At 49.4% G+C, this 19,059-nt stretch overlaps 1 protein-coding gene across 2 annotated transcripts; it reads right to left on the bottom strand.

Moving 5' to 3' along the window:
- Positions 1 to 5,355: 5,355 nt before the first annotated feature.
- Positions 5,356 to 19,030, bottom strand: MCM7 (minichromosome maintenance complex component 7). 2 transcript variants are annotated; one of them, XM_061583810.1, is made up of 15 exons: positions 18,840 to 19,029; positions 18,659 to 18,750; positions 18,190 to 18,354; positions 17,944 to 18,068; positions 17,040 to 17,220; positions 16,799 to 16,936; positions 15,362 to 15,511; positions 15,169 to 15,283; positions 13,737 to 13,868; positions 13,399 to 13,482; positions 12,418 to 12,811; positions 12,233 to 12,316; positions 11,867 to 12,035; positions 7,936 to 8,045; positions 5,356 to 5,690 (listed from the first exon to the last, which is right to left on the bottom strand). In XM_061583810.1, the coding sequence occupies exons 1-15, from the start codon at positions 18,883 to 18,885 to the stop codon at positions 5,483 to 5,485; spliced, it is 2,193 nt and encodes a 730-aa protein (XP_061439794.1). In that variant the 5' UTR covers positions 18,886 to 19,029; the 3' UTR covers positions 5,356 to 5,482. The 2 variants fall into 2 exon arrangements, with proteins under 2 accessions (XP_061439794.1, XP_061439795.1); XM_061583811.1 differs by lacking the exon at positions 13,737 to 13,868 and having other exon boundaries at positions 18,840 to 19,030.
- Between the last annotated feature and the right edge of the window lie 29 nt (positions 19,031 to 19,059).

Here is a 19,059-nt window from a genome sequence, read left to right as displayed (position 1 = left end):
AAGTTGTACGGCAGTACAGTATCTCAGAGAGGCAGTCAGGTCTCCTGCTCCCCTGGTGCATTCACTATAGCTGCCCAACTTCCCCTGCTTTTTAAAATTTGAAAGAAATATCTGTTGGCTATAGGTATGTTCTTAGACTGCAAGGTTTTGTTGCCCATTAGCGAATTTCTCTGCTTTTTAATCCAGGAAGTAAGAAATGGGATCCTGAGCAAATTTGCTGAGAATGGATAGATCATTTGCGTGCTTATTGAACTCAATAGGATTTATTCCTATGCAATTATGGTTAGCCTAGGTGAAACTGACCACAGGGGAGAAGGGAAGGGGTAGGGAAAGGCAGGTATAATTATTTGCATGCTTATTGAGTTAAATGGGATTCACTCCTGTGAAATCATGCTTAGGATAGGTAAAAACTTACCTTGGGGGAGGAGAAGAGGAAGGGGGGAGGGATTGGAGCAGGAGGAGTGGGAGGGGTGAAGGAATGGGGCAGGAAGGGGCAAGATGCAGGGGAGGGCAGGTTTGATCATTTGCATGCTTTTTGAGTTCAGTGGGATTTACTCCTGCACAATCATGCTTAAGATAGGTGAAACTGACCTGGGAGAGGGGAAGAGAATGGGTGGGTGGGCGCTGGGCAGAGAGAATGCCCCTTTCCTTTTCAAAAGGAAAACACTGTGAACAATATCAGTTTTTCGGGATTTCCTCCACCTTTCTATTCTTTTATTCTTGTTTTATAGTTTGAACTCTTGATTCTCTCTGAGTGTTTTGTATATTGCTATGAATACGTAGAGGGTTGTTAAGCAAGTGTCCCTGAGTTCAAGACTAAGTTTTGTGAGGTTTTGTTTTGAAATGAGCTTATGGGAAGCAGCAGAATGGCTTGGGGGGTTATTTTCAATTTAACATTGCAGAATGCGAAACATCCATGCTGGCTGTAGTATACAGCCACTCTTGTGGCTGTATAATTACACATTATTAACTTTGGGAATTCACTACCATAGGCAGGGGGGATATACCCCACTCTAAAACTGAAATGTTACTTATATGTAGTTGCTGACTAGCAACCTGGAATGAACAATGTCATTTGATTAGCTGGAGCGGGGAAGCGGGTCTATTCTTGTAAAGGGGGGAAGTAGGCAAATCATGACAGGATTGTCTGTCAAACGGTACTGGCCATCATGGCTAAATGGAACCTTTTAGCAACCATATACCAATGCATGCTCGGGGGGGGGATGTGGGCCACCCCCATCCCATCTCAGGTGAGCAGGATCTTGGATGCAGTGGACCTTCTGTGGGCTGAATGAGCTGGTCTGCTCTTGTAGTTAGTTGGAGGATGCTCTTTCTTGGAATAGTTTCTGTCCTCTGCTGCCAGTTAGTTTTCTGAGGAGGAGGAGGAGCTCAGCGGCTGGCAGGGCAAAAGTATTCCAGTGCCAGCTAGCGGTTGCATCTTGTAGGTGGAAAATTTGCAAAGCAGAAGTGACTCTCCTGCCTGCATTGCTTAGTCTTCTCTTGCCAAAGGATCTTTGTGGCACGGGAGAGACAGATCCCATCATGGACTGAGAACACTGTTTGCACAAGCATTTGGGGGGCAGCTTACAGCCATAGCACAAGCTCTCAGCTAACTTTAGACACATGTAGTTGTTTATGTTAAGAATCTATGCCTGTTTCACATCCATCTTCTGTGACAGTCCATCCAGTTTGTGTAAAGGTTTGGAATGAAACACCTGACAAATATTCCATCCTTGATGGAGCTCTTACCCTAAAGATAAGGCCGAACAAATTTGCTCCTAAGTCCCAGGTCAGATGGCACTCATCAAGCTACTGAGGAAGAATGGAAGTATGAGTAGCACTGTGACCAATGACACAACTGGGTCAAAGCCGAAAGGAAGCCCGGAGGATGATGCGCACAGATGCGAAAGGAGAGTCCAGAGTTGTACAACGTACACAATAGGCACATGGAATGTGAGAAGCATGAACCAGGGAAAGTTAGAAACTGTCAAGCAAGAAATGGAATGTATTATTAACATTACGATACTTGGCGTGAGTGATGGAAATGAAGCAGGAGAAATAATTTGTTTCTTAAAAACACATTTTTTGAGCAACCAAAAAGACAACTGTACATGTGGACATCACCAAATGGTCAATATAGGAATCAAATCGATTATATAATTGGAAGCAGAAGATGGAGAAGTTCTATACTGTCTGTGAAAACAAGACCAGGAGCAGACCAGTACAGATGATAAACGGGTAATATCGAAAATCAGAGTAAACCTAAACAAAAACAAAGCAATCATAATGCCAAAATACAATCTAAAACATCCCAGCAGAATTTAAAGGTCAAATAAGGAACAGATTTAAGGCTTTAAACCTAGCTGATAGAGAACCAGAACTATGGAGTGAAGCCAGAGACATCAGGGAAGAATGCAAAAACACAATACCTAATTAAGAAGAGAGAAAGACCTCAACGGATGACTGATGGAACTCTTAAAATGGTTAAAGATAGAAGGAAAGCAAAAGGTGAGAAACACGGCTAGAACCCTAACTGCAATAATACAGTGACTAGTACTTAGGGACAAAAACAACTACTACAATTATTATAGTACAGAAATAGAAGAGGATAATAAAAAAAGCTAGAACAAGAGCCCTATTCCAAAAGATTAGAGAAATGAAAGGGAAATTCAAACCAAAAGTAGGGATGTTGAATAATCAACAGGGGAACACACTGACTGAGATAAAATAAAAGGAAGATGGGAGCGATACAAAGAACAATTGTATAAAAGAGATGACAGGATGACAGATTCATTCAGGGAGGAACTGTATGATGAAGAATCAGAAATTTTAGAATGTGAGGTGAAAGCTGCTCTTAAAATACTTGGAAGAAACAAATCACCAGGAACCAATAGAGTTGCTACAAGCTACTGAGACAGAATCTGTCCAAATTTTGACAAAAATTTGTCAACAAATATGGAAAAGAAAACAATGGCCCATCGACTGGAAGCGTTCAATATACAGTAGGGCCCCACTCATACGGCGGGTTATGTTCTGAACCCCCGCTGAAAAGCAAAACTCATTGAATAGAATGGCGTGTGACGCCAAAAAACCGCCTTAAAAGCGGAACAAGCGCCGTATGAGTGGGGCTTTAGTCTAATTGCTTCTAATTGAGACGGCTGCATTAGCGAAGCACTGTAAAGAGGGGGCCTACTGTACATCCCAAATCCAAAGAAACGGGATCCCAGGGAATGCAGTAATTATCAAACTATTGCCTTAATATCCCATGCAAGTAAAGTAATGCTTAAGATTCTACAACAAAGGCTATTACCATATATGGAGCGAGAAATGCCAGACGTCCAAGCTGGATTTAGAAAAGGAAGAGGCACCAGAGATCATATTGCAAACATATGTTGGATAACGGAATGGAGCAAGGAATTTCAGAAGAAAATCACCCTGTGCTTTATAGATTACAGCAAAGCCTTTGACTGTGTAGATCATGAAAAACTATGGAATGCTTTTAAAGAAATGGGGGTGCCACTGCATCTGATTGTCCTGATGCGCAACCTATACTCTGCACAAGAGGCTACTGTAAGGACAGAATATGGAGAAACCGATTGGTTCCCCATCGGAAAGGGTGTGAGACAGCGGTGTATTTTATCACCCTATTTATTTAATCTATATGCAGAACTTATCATACAGAAAGCGGGATTGGACCAAGATGAAGGCGGTGTGAAAACTGGAGGGAGAAATATCATTAAGATATGCAGATGATACCATAATGCTAGCAGAAACCAGAAATGATATGAAACCAATGCTGCTGAAAGTTAAAGAGGAAAGCACAAAAGCAGGACTACAGCTCACCGTCAAGAAGACTAAAGTGATGACAACAGAAGATTTATGTACCTTTACAGTTGATGAGGACATTGAACTTGTCAAGGATTAGCAATACCTTGGCACAGTCGTTAACCAAAATGGAGACAATTGTCAAGAAATCAGAAGAAGGCTAGGACTGGGGAGGGCAGCTGTGAGGGAACTAGAAAAGGTCCTCAAATGCAAAGATGTATCACTGAACACTACAGTCAGGATCATTCAGACCATGGTATTTTAGATCTCTATGTATGGATGTGAAAGTTGGTCAGTGAAAAAAGTGGATAAGAAAAAAATCAACTCATTTGAAATGTGGTGTGGGAGGAGAGCTTTGCACATACCATGGACTACGAAAAAGACAAATAATTGGGTGTTAGAACAAATTAAACCAGAACTGTCACTAGAAGCTAAAATGATGAAACTGAGATTATCATACTTTGGACACATAATGAGAAGACCTGATTCACTAGAAAATACAACAATGCTGGAAAAAACAGAAGGGAGTAGAAAAAGAGGAAAACCAAATGAGAGATGGATTGATTCCATTAAAGGAATCCACAGACCTGAACTGACAAGATCTGAACAGGGTGGTTTACAACAGATGCTATTGGAGGTCGCCGATTCATAGGGTCGACATAAGACGTAATCGACTTGAAGGCACATAACACACACAGTTCCACTGACCACACGTAGAGGGACCTGCTCCATTGGGGGTGTACAGGAATAGATTTGCCAACTGATTTGCAGCCCCCCTCCAATACACTCGGATTGCACCTGCACTATGGACCAGGTAGCCAGAAACAAAGTATTTCTGGGCAATGTGCCTGCCCTCTCCAAGAGATCACTGTTCCAGCAGAGCAGGAAGATGTCTCTCCCCACACTTATGCCTTTGCTGCCAATGAGAACGGAGCCCACAGTGCTGTAAACCATGTCCATTTTTTCACCTCCTTCCTAACTCATTAGAGGCGGTATGCCTCTTGCATATCACCAGCATGCTGTTCTGGATTAGGCTTAGAGTCTTGCCTAACACGAATGCACTGCTCCATAGTCCTATTCACAGGTACCAACAAAAACTGGCTGGTTGTTAGCAGCAAACTTCTGCCTCTGCCCTCCTGGTTTCCTTGAGGGGCTGGGCTCAGCAACACTCTCCCCCCCCAGGAACAGCTGCTGCATGCACCACTCTTCAGCTCCCTCCGTCTGAGGTCCTCAGCCAAGGCCCCCCCTCCTTTCCCTTAGAGAGAAGCCCCTGCCGACACGAATATGAGGAAAGAAGAGATGGCTACTCGTATCCCCACATTCTGCTCTCTCAGAGGCCTGTTATATTGGACATGGGATGTGAGAAAGGGCTGCTGTCCCCTCCCCCACCTGCAAGGGTAACAGGATGCAGAGAGATCTACTGCATGACTCACACTGGGGGGGGGAAGGTCCTCATTAGACAATGCAACCTCAGACAGGGTGCAGCCATTTGGCATCACTTCTACCAGGTATGGTTCAAATGCCAAGAGATACAAATTAATTACTTTATTAGGAGAAAATACCAGTCTTGAAAGAGGCGATAGTAGGAGGCAACCTATGCCAGCCTCTGAGGCAAGCAGTGGGTACCACATAGGCCACTCCTGCAGGCCAGCCTGGATCAGACAAAAGTGAGGCGGGTCTTCTTCTGGTTCACCTGCCAGACGTTGAGTTCCTCATACTCACTGAGAGTGGCCTGGAACTGGGTGGGAGTAAAGCCCTTTGAGACACACCGCTGCTCAGCTTCAGCCAGGTTGACAGAGCGAGCGCCCCCGGCTGGGACCAGCTCTCTGATAGCTGCAAAGATCAGCTCGGAGGGACGCTGCGTCCTGTGAGGGCAAGAGGAAAAGATCAGTGCATCTTCCCCATGAAGTCTGATCCTCCCTGTAAAGAAAACCTGGATGTGGCCTAAGTAAAATGGCTGTGCCATACAGAATTCTGGGCAACACCAGGCTGAGAACACCAGGCTGTTCTCTTAGCGGAGGCTGAGCCCATTAACGCCCGAGTGAGGACACCTGCGTTATCAGGCTGGCACCTCAAGGTCACTGGCCTGGGAGAGCTGTGGAACTTTGCGTGGGGCAAAGCAGGAAGAGCCTGGAACATTCCGTCCCCAGGAAGCCCTCTGATTGGCCATCTAGCCTTTTGGCTGTTGCTGTGCTTTTTCTGATAAAAGTAGATTCTTCACCCAGTTAGTTGCCTCACCTGCTCTGATCTGCCCTGATGTTACCCCTGCTGGGATGTGAATCCTATGAGGTCAGGTCTCCCTGCTTTCCAGTGCTTTCTATGTTAGCAGTAGGGTATCCAGGTTTGTTATTTTAAGACCTGCGACTGAAAATCTCACTATTTTTATGGTTGGTGGATTATGCCTAACCTTGGGGGTTAAAAGAACTGTTATGCTACCCTTTCATATGCACTTACCTTAATAGAGCTACCTCATATTTACTCAGTGTGGTTCACTGGGGCCAGCACCTACACTGTGACACTACAAGCTACTGAGTTAGTTTTGGCCTGAGCCACCAGAAGCATTGAGTGCAACTCTTGACTCTTGCTTCTTGGGATCCCTGGCAAGGGATGTATTCTATAATATTCTATAGAATATAATGTATTCTATAAATACATTCAAAGCAGGAGACCATCTAGGGAGGCGACTGGACCCTTGGATGATAAGGGAGTCAAAGGTGTACTAAAGAACGATAAGGAGATTGCAGAGAAGCTAAATGAATTTTTTGCATCTGTCTTCACAGTGGAAGATATAGGGCAGATCCCTGAACCTGAACTAACATTTGCAGGAAGGGATTCTGAGGAACTGAGACAAATAGTGGTAACGAGAGAGGAAGTTCTAGGCTTAATGGACAATATAAAAACTGACAAATCACCAGGCCCAGATGGCATCCACCCGAGAGTTCTCAAAGAACTCAAATGTGAAATTGCTGATCTGCTAACTAAAATATGTAACTTCTCCCTCGGGTTCTCCTCCATGCCTGAGGACTGGAAAGTGGCAAATGTAACACCAATCTTCAAAAAGGGATCCAGGGGGGATCCCGAAAATTACAGGCCAGTTAGCTTAACTTCTGTCCCTGGAAAACTGGTAGAAAGTATTATTAAAGCTAGATTAACTAAGCACGTAGAAGAACAAGCCTTGCTGAAGCAGAGCCAGCATGGCTTCTGCAAGGGAAAGTCCTGTTTCAGTAACCTATTAGAATTCTTTGAGTGTGTCAACAGGCATATAGATAGAGGTGATCCAGTGGACATAGTGTACTTAGACTTTCAAAAAGCTTTTGACAAGGTACCTCACCAAGGACATCTGAGAAAGCTTAGCAGTCATGGAATAAGAAGACAGAAAAGGAGAGTCAGAGGAGACATGATAGAAGTGTATAAAATTATGCATGGCATTGAGAAAGTGGATAGAGAAAAGTTTTTCTCCCTCTCTCATAATACTAGAACTCGTGGACATTCAAAGAAGCTGAATGTTGGAAGATTCAGGACAGACAAAAGGAAGTCCTTCTTTACTCAGCGCATAGTCAAACTATGGAAATTGCTCCCACGAGACACAGTAATGGCCACCAGCTTGGATGGCTTTAAAAGAATATTAGACAAAGTCATGGAGGACAGGATTATCAATGGCTACTAGCCATGATGGCTGTGCTCTGCCACCCTAGTCAGAGGCAGCATGCTTCTGAAAACCAGTTGCCGGAAGCCTCAGGAGGGGAGAGTGTACTTGCACTCGGGTCCTGCTTGCTGGCTTCCCCCTGGCACTGGTTGACCACTGTGAGAACAGAATGCTGAACTAGATGGGCCACTGGCCTGATCCAGCAGGCTCTTCTTATGTTCTTAAGTCTGTTTCCAGGCACTTTGGACTTCCTCTTGGTCAAGGCATGAGAAGGAGCCAAGGGGTGTTGGCAGCCCACCGTTCTTGCAGAACTGGCGCATGACTCTTTCTCAGCCCTGGCAAGGGTGTTTCACTGGGTGTTTGGCTTCCTTGGATTTGGGAATCTGAGTGGCCCAGGACGCTCGAGAGGGGAGAGGGAGTGGACCCAAGTACTTCCTCCCCCCACCCCACCCCCAATATCATACCTGCTTGGCATGCCCTTGTCTGCCAGAAGGGAGTCTTTGGACATCTCCATGAGGCGCATTGCCTCATTCACATCCTCCTTCTCAACCAAGTTCACACGCCTCAGACGTGCCTGAAGAGAACAAGGAGCCACAACAACATCAGCTGATTCACACCATGGTTCTTCATCTACAAAATAGATGCCCTCTGTGATCTTGCCACTGGATTAAAGCTATTTCAGTCCAACTACCAGAATTACAGAGGTCAGTTCTTCCTAAGCCTGTGAGTTAATAGTATGTTCTGATTTCAAAGAGATATGGTATAAATAAATTGATAGGGAAGCTGATAATATTCTAAGAGATGCCTGACCTACTCTAATTTCTACCGTACATGCAAGTTGTGGAAGCAAGACAATGGAACAAATGACCCCCATCCTTCTCCTCTCCAAGGAAAAATGGAAATGGACTGCCTTCAAGTTGATCCTGATTTATGGCTACCCTATGAATAGGGATTTCATGGTAAGCAGTATTCAGAGGGGGCTTACCATTGCCTCCCTCTGGGGCTAGTCCTCCCCAGCTGGCTAGGGCCTGCTCAGCTTGCCACAGCTGCACAAGCCAGCCCCTTCCTTGTCCGCAACTGCCAGCTGAGGGGCAACTGGGCTCCTTCGGATTATGCAGCTTGCCCACGGCTGCACAGGTGCCAGGGCACATAACCCAAGCCACTCGCTGTGGGGTGATCTTTAGCTGGACTGAAGTGGATTAATCTATCTGCTCTAAACTGTGGAGATGTTTGAATTACTAGACAGTGGGTAGCACAGAGACACTCTAATTACACTAACAGGAACAATCCCTGGAAGAAACTCTGATACTGCAGAAATATAGCTAATTATTCTCCTGGGGGGGAAGAGTATGGGATTTTCTCAGGACTACAAACCAAGTTCCAAATTAAATTAAATCAAATCCAGCTGTTTGTTCAGTGTTGGCAAGTTCTCATTTGTGAGGCTACAAAGAGGGTGAACAAAAATAGTTTTTTAAGCAATCAGATTTTTTAAGTAGAAAGTACTAAATATTCTCTTAAAATAATCACTGTAAACACTTACTCTGGACTACGTTAGCTCTAAACGGATTAATGCTTCTGCCAGACATTAAGTGGGACTTTTCTACGTAAATGAAGAACCAATTTGATAATTTCTCTAATATATTTCCATGCTATATACCAAACATAAGTATTTCATTTTCAACTGATGAAAACAAACTGCGCTAGTCTGCCCAATAACTATCAGACTGTGGCTCAGCGTATGAGCGAGGGGCATTTTGTTTTTGTGAGGGTGGGCTGGGCCAAGGCAGGAGCAACCCTGGAAAGATGAAGAAAAGGGGGCAACAGTGTCCATGGTGCAAGTTCCTCTATCCCCCTACTTAGGCTGCATGCAATCCTGTAGTCACTTGCCTGGGAGTAAGCCCCATTCAGCTCACTGCTGAGGAGGCAGGTGTAGGACTATGCGGTTAACCTTACAAATGGCTGTGGGTGCTCCTCTCCACAGTGGACCTCTGACGTGGCCCTACACGGGACTATTCTGAACACTTTGGATAGTATCCTACAGTGCTGCTTGGCTAATCAGGCTCCCATCAAAAGGATAGGGAGGATTTTTTGGTATTCCCTCTCCCTGCTGCAGTCCCCACTCATCCAAAACTGTGCCAGGCGTGTGTGCATGGGGAACTGCAAAGGGGAGGGGAAATTGCCAAAATTTGCTTCGCTTCAAATCCTACTGATGGAAACCTCAGCCAGCAGGCTAAGCAATGGCACTGGGTACAGCTCATCCCTTTTTTGCTGGATGTCAAGAACAAAAAAATGCACATTGGGGGTCAAATAGATTTATCTTTGGATTAGGGCCACGGCCCTCCTTTCTTGGACAACACGGACATTAGGTTTTTTCCTAAGCCTAATTCCAGCATGGGAGGGCTAACCCTTCCCACCCCCATGAGGGCAAAACTAGTTTGTGACCCGATACTCTCTCCCTTGCCAGCAGGACAAGAATGGGGGGGGGAGCAGAAATAAAGCGAGTGGAGCCCATGCCAGTGCCAGCTCCACATCCACCCCTCAAGATCTCCCCGAGCACATTACGGAAAATGGCTCTTAAGATAAACAAAAAGCTCCCTTTCCAGATGCAAATAATATTGTATTTAGAGTTGTAAATTAACACGGTTTACTGGTCAGATTTGCAACATTATTTAGGAAACTGAAGTACATACAGCAAACTTCACCGATTTAAAATTGGCCTTTTTTCCTTGTCAAAATCGCTTTGATTTCAAACAATTCACCCTGGATGCAAGTAAAGACTAACCAGATTAACCCCCCCCGACTATTTTGGTTTGTGTGTGTGTGGCGGGGGGTTATTCTAATAGGACCAAGGAGAGACGGGGCTCCCCTCTCAGCAAGCCGCTCCAGCTCTCTCCTTTCAGTGTCTCAAAAAGGCACCTAAATACTGAAACAAATTACTTGATAGTAGCTCTAAGCTTAAATACATGCCAGACTGAATAATTGCTAGAAACAGAATTGATGCCTTGAATTGCAGGGTGACCGAGCAGCAGACAAATTTAGAAAGATACAGAAATGCCCAAACTAATTGGGGGAAGGCAATGTTTGCCCGCCAGATGTTGCTGGACTCCCAGCCAACTTGGCTATTGGTCAGGGATGATGGAGTTGCAGTCCAACATCTGGAGGCCCATAAGCTCACCCCTAACCTGAAGAGCACCTGGGCAAGCTAGAGAGTTCAACATGCCATTTATGGCACTGAGATTTCACCCCAGCAATGCCACCTGTAGCTCTAATAATGGCCGTGGACTGGATGCGTTTCCTACCAAGACTCCAGACTACATCCAATCAAGTCACTGTGTGAGCAAAACAACCTCTGGTTGCGCAATGGAAATTCCCCTCCCTCCTAACCCCTGGCATCCTCCCCAAATCTGCTCTGGGGCTTCCTCATTCTTTCGGGGCAGATTTGTGGGCAGTGCAAGGTGAGGAGGGGAAGTTCTGTTGCATGACCAGAAGTCATCTTGCACACACAAAGACTTAATGAAATGAAACCCAATAATTGCAGTGACTGACCATAAACACACACACCGTGGGCAAAGGAAGGTCTTTACTCCATTAGGGTGACAAAAAGAGTTCAGAGCTTGAAGCCCAGTTAAGCAACTTGCAGCATTAAGGGGCCACCTTGCATTTGATGGTTGTGCATCCTTGGGACTGAGAGACGGCTGCAACACACACATGCCACACACGGCACTCCAAGGGTTCATTTCTTGCAGCCAAAATCCACACAAAAGCAGTCCTTCTTAGAAGCTGGACTTTAAGAGAGACCCCCCCTCCCTCTGCACAGCTCCCTCCCTCCCACTAAGCCTCATCTCCTCCACTTGGATTCCTGCACTGAGCAGGGGTTGGACTCGATGGCCTTACAGGCCCCTTTCAACTCTATGGTTCTATGATCTCAGGTAAGGTGACATCAGAGGCTTTTTGGACTTTCAAAAAAGGCTAGCAAGGAAGGGGACATGAAAACAGGTATATGAGATTATGGATGTCATCGAGGATGAAATGTTTTTCCCCCTCTCGCATAACGCTAGAACTCAGGGCCATCCAATGATGCTGCAACTTGGATGCTTCTTCACACAGCACATAGTTGAACTGTGGACTTCACTCCTAGATATAGTTACAGGGACCTCGAGACAGGATGGCTTTAGTAAGAGTAGACAAATCCATGGAGCAATAAAGCTATCAATGCTTACTAGCCACATTGGCTACGCTCTGCCTCTGAATAGCAGTTGCTGGGAATCACAAGTGGGGAGCGTTGCTGTTGAACTCGGGCCCTGCTTGTGGGTTTCTGGCTAGCCTCTGTGAGAACAGGACACTGGGCTAGATAGGCCCCCTTCAGCCTGACCCGGCTGCCGCTGCAGGGCTCACCAGGGCTGTGGCTAGACGGAGGATCCCCAACAAGGTGCGGGCCGAGGTGTAGGTGGTGTCCTTGTTGGACAAGGCCTCCTTCCGCATCTCCACGTAGGCTGCTGTGATATAATCTGCCAGCGATTCAGGCACAGCCGGCTGCTTCTGCTTGCACATGGCAATGTATCGCCTGGCAGGGACAAAAAGACAGGCGCTGAGAATGAAGGGCTCCTGTGCACGAAACCCAGCCTCTCTGCCACATGCTCACTCCCAGCGCCTCTTCTTCAAAGCACAGCCTCCCTCAGCACATGTGCAGTTCCAAACCACCTCCCCATCAGCTGCTGCCAACAGCCTTTGTGCCCCCTTGGCAAGTCCTTTCCCACTCACCTCATGAGACGCATGTCAAGCTCCTGGAACTGGCAGGGTGGCTGCCGGCTGTGCTGGTGCACATAGGTGATGTGCTGGGCAAGACTGTGGAAAAAAAGACAACTGTTCAGGAAAAGCAGCCAAAACTACAGTGGGGAGGGAGATGAGCTTGTCTGCAGTGCCGGGGAAGTTCTTCCCCGCCTCACCGGAGGTCACTGTCGCGGTCAGGCCTGTCTTGAATCAGCCACAGCAAGTCAAAGCGGGAGAGGAGAGCAGCAGGAAGGTGGATATTCTGCTCCAGGCTGCGCTTGGGGTTGTAGCGGCCATAGGTGGGATTGGCAGCTGCCAGGATGGCACAACGGGCATTCAGCGTGGTCAGGATGCCAGCCTTGGCAATGGAAAGCGTTTGCTGCTCCATCACTTCATGGATGGCTGTGCGGTCTGACTCCAGCATCTTATCAAACTCGTCGATACAGCAGACGCCTTGGTCAGCCAGCACCAGCGCCCCTCCCTCCAAGGTCAGCTCCCCCGTCAGTGGGTCACGCAACACAGCAGCCGTCAGCCCCACACCAGAGGAACCACGTCCTGTTGTGTACTGACCTGCGGAAGTGGGGCAAAATCTAGATTTATTAATTAAAAGAACTCTCAGCTGCTTTTCACCCAAAGGCCATGGGATGCAAATACGTAGAGCCAAAACTGACAAAAACAGTAAGTTTAAAAAACTGAAATACAGTATAAAAGAAAATACTTCAGTAACAAATAAGTCCAGCAATAGCCCCCCCCCCCACCTCAACCCCTCCACCTCCACCACCTGGGCAAAGAGGTGTCTTTGCTTGCTGATGAAATGACATCAGTATTATGGCAACACACACTTCAGAAAAAGGAGGATAGGGATCTACTTCTGAACAACAGGCACTGGTGTTTGCCTTCCTGCCCTAAGAGGCAGTAGCTTCCCAAAGGCATCTAGCTGGCTGCACAGGGATGCCCTGTCTGATGCAGCAGGTCTCTCTCTCTCTCTCTCTTCTTGTAGGTTCGTTGGAAGCAGAGGTCTCTCTTGCTCCAAAGGGCAGCCTGTCAGTCTCCTTGGAAGAAGCCAGGTGGTTCTTGGGACCCACTCAGAGGATGGCAACCCAGCAGTGCCCACTCCCCACCCAGAGTACTACTCTTTGCCCTCAGAGGGTACTCACTGCGTGGCGCCAGGCGGGTGATGTACGAGAGCAGCTGGGACTTGGCCACACCAGGGTCCCCCATGAGGCAAATATTGATGTTCCCTAAGCAGGACGAGTGGAGAAGAAGGGGCCATGTTATGCAGACCCAAGTCTGAAAGCAATGTTCCCGCTGGCCTGCGGAGCAAACCCCGAGAGGCATAGCAGGGCTGGCTCATCTCCGAGATCATGCAGCGCTTGGAGGAAAAGACATCAGAGCAGAGACTGAAGCTAAAGGAGGGGGGAGGAGAAGATGCCCTTAGGAGCAGCGACACAGGCTGTGGGGAGAGCGGCTGCGCCCAGCTAGCCACGGGCCTTACCCCGGATCTTCATGCCCCGGGGGTTCTGGTCCACTCCCCCCACCAGCAGGAGGAGGAGAGCTTTCTTGACGTCCTCATGGCCATAGATCTCGGGAGCAATAGAGGCCGCCAGCTTGTCATAGAAGTTCTCCTCTGTAAGAGAGTCAGGAGGAAGCAGGGATGGGTGGGGCAGGAGCCAGGAGGGTGGCCAGGTGCCCCTCCCACATGACAGAAGAAGGCTGCCCTTCTGGAAGCTCCACTACATCTCAATAGTTGCTCAGGCAATGCAGAATCCTTGTTGTGAGAAAGGGGCTGGAGAAGCCCAGCGTGGGATGGTGACCTCCCCCAACCGTAAAGGACAAGCAAATCTGCACCGTCTCCCACTGCAGCCGGCCAGTCATCTCAGCAAGCATCTCGCAAGCACAGTGCACACACAGAGGGAGTGAAACCCACATTTCAAATGGGGTGAGAGGGGGCGAGGCCAGTGAGACAACAGGGGGGAGGGGACAACGCGCCTCAGGTGAGAACAAGGAAATAACACAGGACTGAAACCAAAGCCTCCATCTTGTGGCAGTGAATTCCCTGAATTACGTGGTGCTTGAAACACTCTTGCTGTCTGAACCTTACTTGCCAATTTAATTTTCATTCTCAGCACTGAAGATGCCCTTTTTCACTACCTTTGCACTCTGGGTTGCCACTTCCGTTGAGATCTCCACTGTGACCCCAAGATGGCTTTCTTGGGCAGTCCATATCAAGGGCCGTAGTGCAGCTGCTCTGCATGCAGAAGGCCCACGTTCAATCCCTGGCAGCCTCTCTAGGTTGAACTGGGACAAGACTCCCTGCCTGAAACCCTGCAGAGCTGCTGCCAATCAGTGTAGATGATACCAGGCTAGATGGACTCATTGTAAGGCAGCCTCTTAGGTGCTGCTGCCCGGTCATAAGCAAAGTCAGGGTCTGTAATCACATTGCACTTACTTACACCTGAACCAGGCCTGACATATTGTTACCCACCTACTTTGGACAGACCCTCTCTCTGGGGAACTTCCAGTTTACTCCTACTCTATGCAAGCTGCTTTTAAAACCAATTTGCAAACCCAGGCATGCAATTTGCATGGCCTTTTATCCTTTCTGTGAAGTCTCTCAACAGTGACTCTGTCAAAAGCACCTTGAAATCCAAGTACAGGGGTGGGGGGGGCTGGCTAGCCGGCCTCTCCTGCGCCAGTGTTGGCGCTCCTAACTGGAAGGGCCACTGCAGTGCCAGAGCACCTGCTTTGCAACCAGAAGGCCCCAGGTTCAACCCCCAGCTTGACTCCTGGAGAGCCGCTGCCGGTCAGCGCAGACAACACTGAGCTCAATGGACCAACGGTCTCATTCGGGATAGGGGTGCTTCCAAGGTTCCCTTGAAGTCCTTTTGCAGTGTGGGGTGGGGTGGGGCAGAGACAAGGGAACTCACCTGTAACCTGATGCAGCTCCTCTTCAGTAAGCGCTCCTTCTCCCAGCTCCTCCTGCTCACTCTTGCTAACGCAGACGATGTGGTGAGCCTCCAGGTATGTGTCCGAGAGAAGACCCTATGCCACAGCAAGGCACAAGCTCAGCTTAGAGCCCCAGAACCACCCCCAGGCCCCTCAAACCCACAGCTCTCCCACCTGCAGGAGCTGCCGGAAGCCGGTCTGCCGCACAGGAAGGAAGACTCCAGTGACGCTGACGTGATCGCCTGGCTGCACAAGGCGCGTGTTCTCTCCTTGCACGCTGACGCTGATGGAGCGGGGCAAGTTTCCCACTGGCACCTGGTCGCTCTGCCAGCAATGAAGGGAGGCGCCCGTGTCAGAGGTGAAAGCAGGGTCCCCTCACCCTTCTGGTGGCCTGACCCTTGCTTTTATGCAACACAAAGCCCTTACCCCCAAACCACCCTTTTGGTACCCCCCGTTACTACAGCACCAGTCATCTCAGTTCCACTTTGACTGGAGAAGCCTCAAACCAAGTGCTCTGCAGGTTGCCACTCAATGCAAATGTTGGTTTCCTTGCAGAGAGAGCACCAAAGCAGCAGGACCTCTCCCACCATCGAGCACTCCTTAGGGGGCAGTCCAGAAGTGCCTGCTGGAGCAGTTTAGGGCCAGAAGGGTGAACCCTTAGAGGCCCACAGCAACATGACTTAAGTACTCTGAGGCTGAAAACGCCCACATCTGCCTTGAGCTGGAGCCCAACAGCCAAGCAGCTCAATCCATGGATGTCGCCAGCGCCTAGTCCTGGGCAATGAGTGAACTTCAATTATTGCAGCCTGGGGATGTGGCCAAGGAGAAGCAGAACATCCGTGTGCTTCCCTGACTTTGCCCCCTTTTGGCTTATAACGTCTAGCAGGAGGCGGCTGCCCATCTGTGGCCAGGGGGTCATCAAGGCCTCCTCGTGGGAAGGGAGAGCCCCATCTCCCTTGAAGGAGACAGCTGGTCATGAGGCTGCTCCCCCACTGGCCCCCCTTGGGCCACAAAGACCAGAGCTACAGTTGGCCAGTTGATACAAGTCCCTCAAGGCCCGTTTGGGATTATGCACGCTGACCAGGAAATGTGCCAAATCCCCCCTTTGCGGATACATACGTGCACATTCTCATGGGGCCTGGTCAATGTGCACAGTGGCCGGTTGTTATGCACATCAACCGCTCAACTGACATAACCCCCCATGCACATACTTTGTACTGTACTCTACAAATTCTGAAACTTATTATCATTACTGTTATTACTGATTAAATGTATATCTCGTCCTTCCTCCTGGTAAATGAAGATCACAATGAAAATGCTTTAATTAAAAAGACATTTCCCACTCCTACTCCACTAGCACTTTCTACTTGGAGATGTTAGGGACTGAGCAATGGCCTTTCTGGTTGCAAAACATGCTCTGGACACCCACTGAGCCACTCTGCCTCCACTAGGGTGGGCAACTGAATATTGGTTTGGCCCCCCAACGCTACTGCCTCCAAGCCATCACTGAAGATGGGAAGGGGGGAAATGGGCAAGTCAGTGGGAGGGTCCACCCTTGTGACTTAGAAGCAAAGAGCCTCCACCAACCTAACTCCCCCACCCTGAACTCACGTGCTCCTGTATCTTCAGTTCCTGATACTTGATGAACTTGGAGCCTCGACTCTGTAGATAGAGGCGGCCACCAGCTCGGTTGGTCTGACACTCCCTGCTCGGACACGTTAACAGAGGAGTGAAGCTGGGCGACTGTATCTAGGAACAGGCAACAGGAGAAAGTGGGGAGAGTTAGATATATGGGGGGAGGGGAATCCCCCTTATGTGTTTCTCCTCCCCCGAAGATGGGTTGGCTGCTCACCGGCTGGTAGGTCTCTGCACCACATTGGTCACAGCTGTAGGTGGCCACCACCATCCGTGGCTTCACCTCAGAGACCCGAGTGACAATGCCCCGGATGGTCACTAGCTTCCCAATGGCATCAGCCTTCACTTCCCGGATCACCCGGGCCTTGGCACTTGATGGTGCCTTGAAGTACAGCTCACTGCCAAGCCAGGGGAGAAGAGAAAAAGAAAGAGAGAAGACTGAGGAGTGGCACCAAGTGCCCTGGAAGTGACCTGCCTCCGTGACATGGAGTCATGCAAACTGGGGTTAGGATGCAGGCACCACTTAGGGGGTGGGGAGAGATTCAGTGTCATGCCTATTTAGCATTCTTTCCCACTTCCAAGACAAGCAGCAGCAACTCAGGTGGACCCTTCTCTCTCTCTCTCTTCTACCTCTGCAATAACATTGTAGGGAAAAACTCAGTTCCCATCATCCCATCTGAACTGATGGCCCAGTCTGTAAAATAATTGTTGGAAGACTGTTCTTTCACTAGCCCTGGCTGATTAATCCAACGGTTGCAACCTCTTTAAGATTTACAGTACCATTAGCGTTAGAAAGCATATAAATACTAATAACACCAGGCTAACTGGGAGACATTTGACACAAAGCACCAGCTGTACCCAAATCTGAGAAGAACGCCTCTCAACTTAAGCCCCATTTGCACTGTGCCTCAGTCTTAACACCCCACAAACATCCCTGGCATCCTGTTATAATTTTTTACTCCCTCCAGCCTGAGAAAGAGTTCTGTACAACGTCGACGTTTGCACACCACACAGAGCTTTAGAAAGTCCCAACAAATGCACTTTCCCTGCAGCAACAGTTGGGAGACCTCAGAGGTGCTGGAGCACAAAGGGCGGCAGCAGCAGAAGGAGACAACACTCACAAGCGGCGCATGAGCTCTGGCGGGAACTGGTTCTGGGGGTCATGGGGCTGGCCAGGCTCCCGTCCGTGCCCCTCCATCAGCAACCGATGCTCAATGTAGATATCCAAGGCGTCCTTGTGGGTGACCTGCTTGCCAGGGCAGAAGAAAGAGAAAAGGAGAAGAAGGCAACAAGGGGGGTGGGCGAGGCGTGTATGGTATGGGGGGGTACAGGTAAAGGACAGGCCGGAGCCTCTGGCACTTGCTCACCTCCCGCTGCCGGAACTGGGGCAGCAGTTCCGAGATGGCCTCGGCGAAGATCCGCTCGTAGCGCTTCGTGTTCTCGCAGACAGAGTCCACCAGCTCCGGGTCCTCTTCAGCCACGTCGTCCAGGTCCACGTACAGGGCCACTTGCTCCCGGTGGGCCAAGGAGGTCTATCGGCGGAGGGAGGGATGGGGAGGAAGAGAGATAAGCCAGGGCGGGAGGAGGAGGAGGAGGAACTGGTGAGGATTAGGCTGAAGGCGATCTTGAGGGTCAGGAGGAGGAGGAGGGAGGAGCACCAGCCAAGGTCGGCCAGGCCGAAGCGCGCCTCCCTCCCTCATTTTCTGGCAGTCGAGAAGCAAGGGCCACAACGGGGGGGGGGAGGGGTGTCTACGGCGGCACCCAGACCTCCCTGGGCCGGGGAGTAACAGAAACGCTCTGCACATGCTCTGGCGCCCTCTGGCCTGACTCACTCACCAGCTGGTCGCGGTAAGGGCGCTCTTTCCGCTGGCCGACCTCCCTCCCGTCGCTCTGCCGGTAGAAGCCCTCCAGAAACGCCTTCGCCTTCGCTGCGCCGCCGCCAGAGAAAGAGAGATCAGGCCGGGCCAAGGGGCCGCGCTCCCCGCGCTCGCCCTGCGCCCACGGCCCTACCACTCACCGCGCTCCTCCGCGTAGTCGCCGCCGCCGGGGCCTTTTCCCGCCATTTCTGCCTCCTTTTCCCGTCTCTCCTGCCGCGGCGCCGAGTGACTCGGAAAGTGCCGCCAATTCGGCTCTCGCCCCGCCTCCAGCCGCCCTCGTGACAACCTTTCGGACAACGCGGCCAATCCCCGCGCGGGACCGAATGAGCGCCCGCCTCCCCCTCCTTCTATCCAACCAGT

This window comes from Rhineura floridana, chromosome 9 (assembly GCF_030035675.1).
Source record: "Rhineura floridana isolate rRhiFlo1 chromosome 9, rRhiFlo1.hap2, whole genome shotgun sequence".
Taxonomy (NCBI): Eukaryota; Metazoa; Chordata; class Lepidosauria; order Squamata; family Rhineuridae; genus Rhineura; species Rhineura floridana.
This window is presented reverse-complemented; position numbering and strand designations above follow the sequence as displayed.

Excerpts from the sequence above, each read along its gene's own strand:
- MCM7 (XM_061583810.1), bottom strand. The coding sequence starts at position 18,885 with ATGGCGGGAAAAGGCCCCGGCGGCGGCGACTACGCGGAGGAGCGCG. Across the intron at positions 17,221-17,943 it reads CCAGAGCTCATGCGCCGCTT|TGAGCTGTACTTCAAGGCAC; the intron begins GTGAGTGTTGTC and ends CTGGCTTGGCAG. Across the intron at positions 13,483-13,736 it reads CCGGGGCATGAAGATCCGGG|GGAACATCAATATTTGCCTC; the intron begins GTAAGGCCCGTG and ends CGTCCTGCTTAG.